The 11,066-nt window shown below is 58.7% G+C and overlaps 1 protein-coding gene across 1 annotated transcript in view; it reads right to left on the bottom strand.

Moving 5' to 3' along the window:
- Window positions 1–5,771: 5,771 nt before the first annotated feature.
- The window catches only part of MFSD2A (major facilitator superfamily domain containing 2A), an 11,765-nt gene continuing 6,470 nt past the window's right edge, over window positions 5,772–11,066 (bottom strand). Inside the window, exons 3-13 of the mRNA XM_010000627.1 lie at window positions 10,622–10,745; window positions 10,428–10,506; window positions 9,690–9,862; window positions 9,484–9,574; window positions 8,564–8,685; window positions 8,191–8,274; window positions 7,290–7,373; window positions 6,930–7,042; window positions 6,578–6,721; window positions 6,188–6,364; window positions 5,772–5,838 (exon numbers count right to left, since the gene is read on the bottom strand). Of these exons, the coding sequence (XP_009998929.1) occupies window positions 5,772–5,838; window positions 6,188–6,364; window positions 6,578–6,721; window positions 6,930–7,042; window positions 7,290–7,373; window positions 8,191–8,274; window positions 8,564–8,685; window positions 9,484–9,574; window positions 9,690–9,862; window positions 10,428–10,506; window positions 10,622–10,745 (1,258 nt within the window). The remainder of the gene's footprint in view (window positions 5,839–6,187; window positions 6,365–6,577; window positions 6,722–6,929; window positions 7,043–7,289; window positions 7,374–8,190; window positions 8,275–8,563; window positions 8,686–9,483; window positions 9,575–9,689; window positions 9,863–10,427; window positions 10,507–10,621; window positions 10,746–11,066) is intronic.

Below are 11,066 nucleotides of genomic sequence, written 5' to 3'. Positions count from 1 at the left end.
AGGAGGGAGCTGCTCGAGGTCCCGCCGGTTCCGGCAGCGCTTCCTGCGCTCGCTGCGCTACCATAGATGGTCACGGGGGGAGCTCAGGGCTGGGGAGGAGCCGGGAGGGGGGCTCTGCTGACACCTACTGAGGTGTCTGCCCTGGGTTTTCCTGAGGTGGGTGGGAGTTGTGTGTGTTCGGGGTGAGGACACAGCTGGAGGCCGTGCCCCCTCCCCTCCCTGCAGCCCCCCCCTCTGCCCCAGCCCCTGGCAGAGCCAGGAGGGGCCCTTGTGTCCCCCTCCCCAGCCAGGCTGAAGCCCACAGGGCAGACAAGCAGCTCCCTGCACTCACCAAAAGCCGTTTGCCTGGTGTTCTTGCCTTGTTTCCCACACCGGCACCCCCTGGTTTGCCTCTTGGAGCTGTGATTAGACACCTTGGGACCAACTGACACGATGCCAAACAAGGCACAACCACCTCCTTGCCACGCAGCCAAGGACCTTCATTCCACAGCATCCCTGTCAGCCCCAGCAGGGGAGCACTGGCCGTGTCCCCCCTCACTGGTGCAGGGGGAACTGGTGGTCCTGGAGGGCAGCACTGGCAGGAGCCACCCCCTTGGGCTGCATCTGTAGGGAAGGAGTGAAACTGGGGAGAGGGACTAGAAATGAGCAGAGAATGGGGTGGGGGGGAAAGGAGGGTGGCTGGTTGGGGATGTCACAGCTCAGCCTCAGCCCGAGGTGTTTGCTTCTGGGCTGGGTGTGTTTCAGCTGAAGGTGGTTCCTGAAGGAAAAAAAGAGCCAAGTTCCTGGTGGGGCTGGGTCACGGAAGAGCTGCCTGGTTACAGGAAGGTTGTAAACCAGGTCTGTGCCCTTTGGGGGGATCCTGGTGCCCGGAAACCACACCAGCCTGTGCCTGTCACTGCTCTGTCCCCAGAGAGCTTAGAGCTTCCCCACGCTGCTGGCAGGGGGTGATGCCTCGTCCCCCTTTCCTCCAAGCACCACAGGAATATTGGCTCCTTTTTTTTTAGACATGAAATGCCTAAAATGCCTGCGTGTCCCCCAGGCAGCCCCTGTGGCTTGTTGAGAGAGCCTTGTCCCTGCTCTGCTGCGTGTGAGGAGGGAGCTTGTCCAAGCTCCAGCCCAGGTCCCTGAGGTGCTCAGCAGGTTCTGGCTCCTCCACGGGAGCAAACACAGCCCTGGCAGGGGCTCAGGTCACCCTGAGCCACCTCTGGTTAAGGCTACCCCTGTGCCCTGAGCCGCGTTTCGTTTCCCAGCAAAGCACTTGAAAGGTTCGTTTCTAGGAAGAGGGAGTTTCTTGGGCTCAGGAAACCAGCAGGTCCGGCCGCGCCTCTGCAAAACATTAACCAGAGCCCACCGAAAGAGGTCGGTAGCCTTCAGAGTCTGTTTGCAGACGCAGCGAGTGACCTCAGCCTGCTGGCCCCGACAAGGTGACCCTTGGGGACAGCGGGACCCAGCACCCCTGGCTTAACTCTGCCCTCCCCAGCGGGTGACAGAGGGGGTCAGAGTGCTGGGGAGGTGGAGCTGCCCCCCAGGACCTGCTCGACGGGGCCTCCATCCCGAGCACAGCCCAGCTCCTGCAGTCCCATTTCTCCCCATAACTTCCCAGGCTGAACTAATTCAGCTGGATCCAGGCAGCCCCTGTGGCTTGTTGAGAGAGACTTGCCCCTGCTCTGCTGCGTGTGAGGAGGGAGCTTGTCCAAGCTCCAGCCCAGGTCCCTGAGGTGCTCAGCAGGTTCTGGCTCCTCCACGGGAGCAAACACAGCCCTGGCAGGGGCTCAGGTCACCCTGAGCCACCTCTGGTTAAGGCTACCCCTGTGCCCTGAGCCGCGTTTCGTTTCCCAGCAAAGCACTTGAAAGGTTCGTTTCTAGGAAGAGGGAGTTTCTTGGGCTCAGGAAACCAGCAGGTCCGGCCGCGCCTCTGCAAAACATTAACCAGAGCCCACCGAAAGAGGTCGGTAGCCTTCAGAGTCTGTTTGCAGACGCAGCGAGTGACCTCAGCCTGCTGGCCCCGACAAGGTGACCCTTGGGGACAGCGGGACCCAGCACCCCTGGCTTAACTCTGCCCTCCCCAGCGGGTGACAGAGGGGGTCAGAGTGCTGGGGAGGTGGAGCTGCCCCCCAGGACCTGCTGGTCGGTGCCTCCATCCCGAGCACAGCCCAGCTCCTGCAGTCCCATTTCTCCCCATAACTTCCCAGGCTGAACTAATTCCCAGCTGGATCCCTTCCCTGATTCAGCCCCTCCTGTCAGACATCCCTCCCCATGGGATTCTGTGCTTGGCTCAGCTCAGGGTGGCCCTGAAGTTAACCCTGGGTTCATCCTGCAGTGTAGGGCACTCAGGTCCTTCCAGCCCAAACAAAAACTGTCCCCACCAGCCCCTGTCATAAAGTTTCATTAATCTGTCCTGCTGCAAGATAAAGCCAAGGCTCTTTGCCCTTTCCCTGGGGATAAGGAGGGATGTTTTCCTTGTTCTCTTCAAGGAAAGGCTTTTCACTCTTCCTCTTATCCCCCACAGGGTCAAGAGGCACAAGGTGGCTGCTCTCACCCCAGGGACTGTCCCTCCAATCTGTCCCTGCTGCCTCAGTCAGCAGAGGACCTGCCTCTGTGGCAAAGCCACCCTTGGTGACAAACGGGATATAAGTCTGGTTTTGCATGTTCCTGCACTGCCCTTTGGAGGCCACAACTGATATTTGTTTGGTTTTGTCCCCTCTGCTGTCCCCTGCCAGGACAAAGTGCCCTGTGGTTGGGGTGAATGTCTCTCTGTGCCCCTTCCCCTTGGCACATCCAGCTCTGATGACATCTCACTGGCTCACCTCCCAGCCTGGGCAGGGCAGTGACCTCCTCAAGTGTCCCTGGGGGAGCTCTTTGCTGCAGGAGAGGCAGAGCTGGGTGCTGGCACCCAGCAGGTTTCCCCAGGGCTCAAGGGGAGCCTTTCAGCTGGACCAGGAGCCCTGGGAAGGGCATGGGGTGCACTGAGAGACATCAGTGGAGAGAGGGGTGCCTGTGGCAGCCTGTCCTCCCCCCTGAGTCAGCCCTGAGTGCTGGGACAGGGACCTGCACCCCTGCCAGGATCCTTCCCTTGTGAACAAAAGGACCCAGACAACCTGGTTCCATGAGCAGAACAGAAACACAGGCAGCAGGGCCCCCCCAGTTCAAGGGAAAGCTCCCCAAGTCCCTGGCACCAGGTGGGTAATCCCTTCCCCGGCTGGCCCAGGAGCTCCTTGAAGCCCATCAGCTGGGAATGGGGGCTGATTGCTCACAGCCAGGGGCTTTCTGGGCAGCACAGCCCCAGCCCATGTGCCATCAGAGGTGCTGAGCACAGCTGGCACCCTGCACTCAACAGGCTCTGGCTTTGGTTTCACAGGGCCAGCCCAGACCTGTAACTCACCCAGGGGACACAGCAGCAGCAACAACCAGGTAACCCCAGCTCTGCAGGGAGCTGCTCGTGGGACACTTGGGTGCATCTGCTTCATCCTCATGGTTAGTGGGGATTTCATGGCTGCTGCTGGAGGCTGCCCTGGGGGGTGGGCAGCATCTCCCCCTGCCAGAGCAGCTCTCTTCATGCTTGGGCTGCAATCCCACTGTAATCATGACTGAAGCAAGACTTGGTCTCTGCCTCAAGGCTGGAGTTTTGCCCAGGGTTCAGAACTATCAACTCCAATGGTCACTTTTCTTCCTCCCTCTATTTTCTTAAAAGCCCCAAACAGAAGAGGTGTGCTCAGCTTGGAATGTCTGGGCCCTGGTTCAAGCTTTTATAGTCTTGAGCTAGCTGCAAAAAAACCTGAACAGAAACTTCTCATGAACCCCACAGAGCCAAAAAAACAAGAGGAGGCAAAGAATATAATGTCCCTGATTGCTATTGAAGCTCTTTGCAAAATAAAAGCTAGTAGCAATCTTTCAAATCCTGGGAGGCAGCAGCACTGCTCACCCCCCAGGGGCAGCCAGGTCACAGCAGGGGCAGGACTGACTCCCTGCAAACCCAGACAGGAGCAGGGCAGGGGTCACACTTGCAAAATCTTGAGCTCTGTGCTTGGTTGGAGCTCTCTGCCCCTTCTCCTCCTCTCACAGAGGGTGCACAGGGCTCCTACCTGCCCTGCCACAGGGGCTTCACAGGGCTTTGGCCTGCCCTTGTTCCTCCCCAGCAAAGCTCCAGCCCTGGGGGAGCAGAGGGCAGCCAGGCCAAGGCTGACCCTGCCTCTTGCCCTCTGCTCAGCACAAAAAACAGCTCCCAGCCTCCTTGCATCAACTCTTTTGCTTCTTTCCATCACCCTCACCATGGCAGCAGAGTGGGGCCCAGTTGAGCATTCCCAGCTAAGGTCTAATCCCTCTGGCTATTTTTAAAACCCCATCCTCACTGCAGCCCTTTGTACCCAAACATGGAACAAAGGATGAACTATCCTTCCCTGTGCAGAAAAGCTGCTCTTGACTCAGGCACTGACCCCACACATTTCTCAGTGTGACAAATGCATTTAACAAAAGGCAACAGCCCTGTCCCCCAGCACAGTGGCCGTGGGGACAGAGCAGCAGAGGTGACATTGTCCTCTCATGCTGGGCATTTGCCCCAGCTCCATGTGCTGCCTGCTTCATCTCTGGTGCAGCCTCCCTGTGCTTCCACCAGCCTTCCTTCCCCCTCTGCACTGCACTTGCTGCTGCAGGAGATGCTCCTTCTGGGTAGGGTGGCCAGAGCTCTCCCTGTTCCTGCTCCAGGGAGGGGAAATGCACGAGGAAGGAATAAATCCCCCCAGCCCAGCCCTTGCACATCACCTTGCCCTGGGAGAAAAACCTCGAGTGTCGCCCCCAGCCCACATTCCCTTCCACTCCCCTGCTCTGCATTCCCATTCCCTCCACTCCCCAGCTGCCTCTCCTGTTCCCAGCCCTACATTCACCATCTCCTCAGCCAGCACTTTGATTTCATTCCTCCCTCCACCCCCGTTCTCTCTTGAAAGGAAGAAAATAATAGAGCCTTTGTTGGGCGGCTGCAGCGCGGGCTGAGCAAGGAGCCATCCTGGGGTACAGGGCTGCTGGGCACAGCTTCCTGCCTGGATTATGACATTCCTGGGCCTTCAGCTCTAAGGAAGTCAATCCTGCACCCTGTGGTGCGTGAAGGGACCCCAGGCTTGCTGACATCCAACCAGAAAAGCAGCCAAACAACAACAAAAACCACCCCCAAATCCTCCGCACCCACCGCTGCCTTCCCCGCTTGTGTGGAAATTCATACTAAGAGATCCTCGAGTTTGGTTTCTGTACAGATATATACACATAGGAAATAGCTTCATATTTACATCATTAAGTTAATTAGGCTCTGTAAAAAAACAAAACAGGAACAGCTTTCCAAATTAGTGTAGTATGTACAGGCAGCAGAGGTGAGCTCACGTCTCATTGACAGTGTAATGTACACTAACCATTACCCCCAGCCCCACGGGGGTGGGCAGTGGGCACCAGAGTGGGAGGAGCAAAAATAGATCCTTCTCCAGGCTGTTCTGCTCTTCCAGGATCCAGCAGGGAACAGTGCTTGCTTCTGGTGAGGCACACACAAGTGCCACGGGTCAGTCTGTGTAATGTACACTACGGGTGCTCTGTGGATCCCGTGGGAGGCACAAGACCGGCACAGATCTGGTGCTGGAGGTGGTGGGATGCTCAGCATGGCTCCTCCAGGTGCTCCTCTATGGTGCACACCTACAGTGCTACCACAGGCTGCTCCAGCCTTGGAGGTGTTGTCCCAAAAGTCTTGAGTCCTTGGGGAACCCCAGGTGTGAGCAGAGGGACCCAGCCCAGGGTCACACGATGCTGGCCAGTTCTGTGTTGTCTGAATCTGAGCTGCTGCTGTTGCTGTTGCTCTCTCCCCTGGGGGAAAAGGGTTGGGGAGAAGGTGTGGAGTGAGCCATGGAGTGAGCCCTGCCTCCAAGCAGTCCCTTTTCTTGGAACCCAAGAGCCTCCAAAGAGCTCAAGAGGGATGACACCACCTTGCACAGTCCCAAACAAGCTTTGTTTAGCAACTGGGGCGGGTTCCCTGCTGATCCCAAACCCTTCACGCCACCTCTTTCCATGCCAGGATTGGGAAAAACAAGCCAGCCCTTCCCTCACCCCACCACCCACGGGTTCTGGAGGATTTCTGGACAAGTCACAGTATGTCCCAACCCGTCTGGGCCTGATCCTGCCCCCACACACCTCCACAGCACGTGCTGACACTCACCTTAAGTCCTGCAGGGCTTTCTTGTTTTTCCTCCGCTTCTCCTCGTCGATGGGGTAGAGCTTGAAGAGGAGCAGGCCCAGCAGGATCAGGCCCACGGGCACAGCTGACACCAGCATCTTCAGAGTGATGTTCACCTCGTTGGGCTGGGAGCAGCCCCGGGTCTGGTACCCTGCAAAGCTGTGGGCAGAAAGGGACCTTCAGGCCAAGGAAAACAGAGGATGGAGGAGACAAACCTGTCCCTGCACAGAGGTTTGTGGAACCAGAACTGGATTTAGACACATCCCCCCCCCCCTTCACTTCCAGAACCTTGGGAAGCAGAGATGCCTGGATGTGGAGGCACCAGTCTGGCCTCTCTCCCTCCCCCTCAGTTCCCACAGAACAAAAACTCACTCTAAGCTGAGTGTGGAGATGCCCAGTGAGACCCCAGAGGTGAACTTGGTGAAGAAAACATAGAAGGAGAAGAAGATGGCTTCGTGGCCATGGGAGTCAGGGTGCTGCAGCTTGAAGTCATCTATGACATCTGGGAGCATGGACCTGTGTGGAGAGCAGAGCTGTGAGCACCAGGACAGGGCCAAAGCACCTCCTCTCCCTGCTGAGTGGGTTTCCCTCCACGAGCCCCAACTTGGGCTGTAAACATGATAAAAAGGCCTCCCTGGAGTTTCTGACCACCCCAATGAGGCCTGGCAGCACCTTGCCCAGCTCTGGGGGTGCAGCAGGGAGGGCACAAGGAGCTGGCACTCACCAGGGCAGGAGGAAGGCAGCAGCCACACTGATCCCAGCTGCGACGGCCACGATGTAGGTGACGATGAGGTTACTGTCCAGGACAGCCACCATGATGAGGAAGGGGATGGCAGACTGGAGAGGGGACAGAGCAGGGGGTGTCAGCAGTGCCAGGCCCAGGCCTCTCCCCTTCCCTCCCTTCCCTCCTCCCAGAGCCCCGTGGTGGTCACATCCATGGCAGCACGACCAGCAGGATGAGGGACAAGCACCAAATCATCATTAGCAGCAGCTCCTGCCCAGCTCCAGACCCTCTCAGGGACACAGCCCTGGTCACCCCAGGTGGGAAACACCTCCCTCCCTGCAGCTGGAGGGACCTGCTCACCGAGATGCCCACGTAGACAGCCGTCTTCTTCCCGAAGCGTGTGAGGAACCACTGCCAGAGGGGGATGGTCAAGGTGGCCGAGAGCTGCAGCAAGAGCAGAGGGTCCTGGTGTCACTCCCCCCCCCCCTTCACTTGGGGGAGAAGCTCTTCCCTGGGGGAGAAGCTCCCCCAGCACATTTCCACAGGCTGTCAGGGCTGGCCCACAGCCACGTTGCCTCCTCCTGCCCTCACCCCATCCCTGCCTGCCAGGAAGGAGAGCTCACAACTGGAGCAGGCACTTGGGAGTCACCTCCTCCTCTAGAACCCAGCACCCTCCTCCTGGGGGCACCCCTCTTCTGCCAACACACCAGGCAGGGCAGGAGGGCAGGACTTGATCTTGTCACTCCTGCCTGCACACAGCGTGGCCTCGAGCCAGGCTCCCTGGGGACCTTGGCACCTTGGACCTCCCTACCCCATCGAGCAGGGAGGGTGGGAAGGGCTCCCAGGGGTGAGGCAAACTGGAAAGGGCTCTCAAGGAGCTGTTTTGCTCCATCTTCCTGGCAGGAAACCCAGAGATCCTTTTCTCAAGGCAGCAAGGGAGGGAGGAGATAAGTGGCAGGACTTGGACAAAAGGCCCCCACTGCTCCTGGTATCCTTCATCTCTGGCTGTTCCTTCACACAGGAACAAAAGCCTCCCTGTTCTGCCAACTCGCCCAGCCTGGGCAGGACATTTGGCAGTTCCTTCTCCCTTCCCTTCTCCTGGGGGACCTTCGGTCACTGTCCCCAGAGTGAACCATTGAAGTCCCACAGCCTCCCTCCCCTGAGCCCACACCAGCTCCTGGGGAGGACCTGGGGGGATCCCACAGCGTGTGTCCCACCACAGCCCCATCCCTGAGGGCCTCCAGGAAGGGGCTGTACATACCATGATGGCCAGGAGGATGTTCTGGAACTCATTGCGGAAGCCCAGGGTGTAGGTGCAGAAAAGGGCAAAGTTGCCCTCCAGCAGCTGTGGGGGAGGCAGATGGTGGTTATGGGGGGACAGGCACATGCTCCTCCTCACAAGGTCATGCCCAAAGCACAAGGGGATGAAAGCAGCCATTCACCAACCCATCCCAGAGCACCAGGCCACATCCTTCCTCTCTGCCTGGGGCAGCTCCAGCTCATTGAGCTGCCACCTCACATGCTCCCAGCCCTCCAGGATCCTGTTTGGGCCCCACACTGCTCAACCCCAGCCACCCCCAAGCCCTGCTGCTGCCTTCCCCTCTCCCCCACCCTCCAAGCCTGGCTGAGCTCACCATGAAGGCCAGAGAAGTGAAGAGGAAGCCAGCAATGAGCTTGATGTAGGCACTGTGGTTCATCACCAGCTTCAGCCCCTGGAAGAAGGAGACAGGCTCGTCCGACTGGAGCTCAGAGGCCTCTGGGGAGCAGAGCAAATCAGCCCATCATTAGACCTGCTGGAACAGCACCCTTGGGTGCAAGGGGGGCAGCAGTGCCTCACGCTTGCTGCTGAGCTCCCTGCACAAGCCTCTGCCCACCATCATGCTCCAAGGGAGTCGGGGTGATGCCTGCAGGGACCTCCCTGCCCTCCCTCAGCCCCACAGAGGGGACAGGATGGCCCAGCTGATTCGCCTGGGATAAGCAGAGCTGGTTGCAAAGCAGAAGGTGGGAAGGACAGAAGCTTCTGGGCTTTGGATATCACCTCACCCTGGGATGCCCCAGTTGGCACTAGCAACCTTGGCCAGCTAAAACTGCAAGATAACGTTTATCTCTGGCAGAGCAGAGCAGAGAACCAAGTCCTGCAGGGCTTAAGAGTCCTCAGGGCTGTGCTGTAACATAACCTGGAGATGCTCTGTCCTCCTGCCCTTCTGCAGCACCCTCCCCACACCCAGACCTCAGCTCTACCCACCCCTCTCCTCCAGTGCCTGACCCACCAACGGGTCAAGAGCTCAGCAGGGCTCCCGGGGCACCCCTGGCAGTAGCCACAGCACATCCACAAGTGGAACAGGCTGCCCAGGGAAGCTGTGGCTGCCCCATCCCTGGCAGTGTTGAAGGGCAGGTTGGATGGGGCTTGGAGCAACCTGGGCTGGTGGGAGGTGTCCCTGCCCATGCAGGGGTGGGACTGGATGATCTTTAAGGTCCCTTCCAACCCAAACCATTCCATGATACGATTCTATGATATGAAGTCCAGGCTGTCCCAGCACATCCCAGTCCTCACCTCTCTTCTCCCGCACGCCCACCGACAGGATCACAGCACAGAGGATGTAGAGCCCCCCAATGACCCCCGCCGCAATCATGTAGGCATTTCTCTGTGCGAGAGAGGGGAGCAGTGAAGGGCAGGGCTGGAACCAGGAGCCAACCCGGTCCAAAAAGGCCAGGAGAGCGTGGCAGGGGCTGCCAGCAGGTCCTGTCTCCCCCTCCTACCGTGTCAGTGAGCGAGCCGGTGTCGTGGGTCATGTTCAGCTCCTCCATGGCCACCGAGGAGTTGGTCTTGCCGATGAAGAGGGGGCTCTCAATGCAGGGAGGAACCACCTTGCCCACAATCTGGCCCTGGATGGCAGTGCCCAGCACGGTGCCCAGCACTTCCACTGTCATACCTGGACGGAGAGGCCAGTGGGACTGAGCACAGCCCTGGGGCACCCAGGGTGTGGGTGCAAAACCACAGCAGAGCCTCCCCAGCTGCCAGTTACTGCCCTTCCCCAGCAGGGACGGAGCTGCTCTGCTCTCCTACAGCTCCCTCCAGATCACCAGGTGATCAAGCCTGTGCTACACAGGGCAGGAGAGTGTCTGCTGGGGAAACTGAGGCAGGGTGAGAGGCCAAGACTTGGTCATACTCCCACTCCCACAGCTCCCACTGCTGTATGGCAGAGCAGAAAGAAAGACCCGAGAGCTCAGATTCCCCATCATCTGCTCCAGACACTTGGCCATAAGAGGGACCACCTCCCCATCAGCCCACTGCACTACAGGGAAGAAGAATGGGAAGAGCTCAACCAGCTGCAACTCAGCCCCTGAACAGTGCTCATCACACACATGGGCTGCGATCAAATGAGCCCTTCCAGGAAGACATCTGGAGAGGATCATGCTCCAGTGGGAGCAGCAGCAGAGGAGCTGAGCAGCAGCAGCTGCTGCTGTGGCAGGAGGGGAAGGGAAGGAAGGACTCACGGTAGGCGGTGGCCGAGTCCCGCTCGCTCTGCTCCCTGCTGATGAACATGGTCAGTGCCGAGTAGGGCACGTGGAAGCACTGCAAGGGCACCAGAGTTAGCTCAAGGATGGGAACCTGCCCCTGGGGGCAGCTCAGCAAGGTGAGGGCAGGGATTGGTCCCCTCCAGCCTTGCTGTGTGCAGAGCCCAACTCACCGTCACGAGGGTCTGGAAGATGCAGTAGAAGACGAGGTACCACATCACTTGGCCACTGGAGATGTCAGGTACAAACCAAATGAGGAAGTAGGAGATGACAGCAAACGGGGTGGAGAACATGATCCTTTGGGGAAGAGGTACAGTGTTAACCCTCTAGGCATGCAGAGCATGGGAAACCTCTCCAGCCCAGCTCTCCCTGCTGCCACACATCCAGTGGGGTTAAGGCACCTCATTTTGGGGGGTTCCTGAGCTGCCCTGGGTGACCCACTCTGCTCCACCACTTGGTGGTTGCCACAGGGATGACTCAGACCAGGATGAGGAAAGCAGCTCAGATCTCACAGGGCAGGAAGGGGAAGTGCTGACTCAGACTTCCAGGGAAAAGCTTTACTTGCAAAAACAGACATTTCTACTTCCCTGGAAGTGTTTGATCTGCTCCTGCCTTCAG

The sequence above is a fragment of the Chaetura pelagica genome, unplaced genomic scaffold (assembly GCF_000747805.2).
Source record: "Chaetura pelagica isolate M959 unplaced genomic scaffold, ChaPel_1.0 scaffold676, whole genome shotgun sequence".
NCBI classification, from domain to species: Eukaryota; Metazoa; Chordata; class Aves; order Apodiformes; family Apodidae; genus Chaetura; species Chaetura pelagica.
The sequence above is the reverse complement of the archived record's forward strand: the minus strand, read 5'-3'. Positions and strand labels throughout refer to the sequence as shown.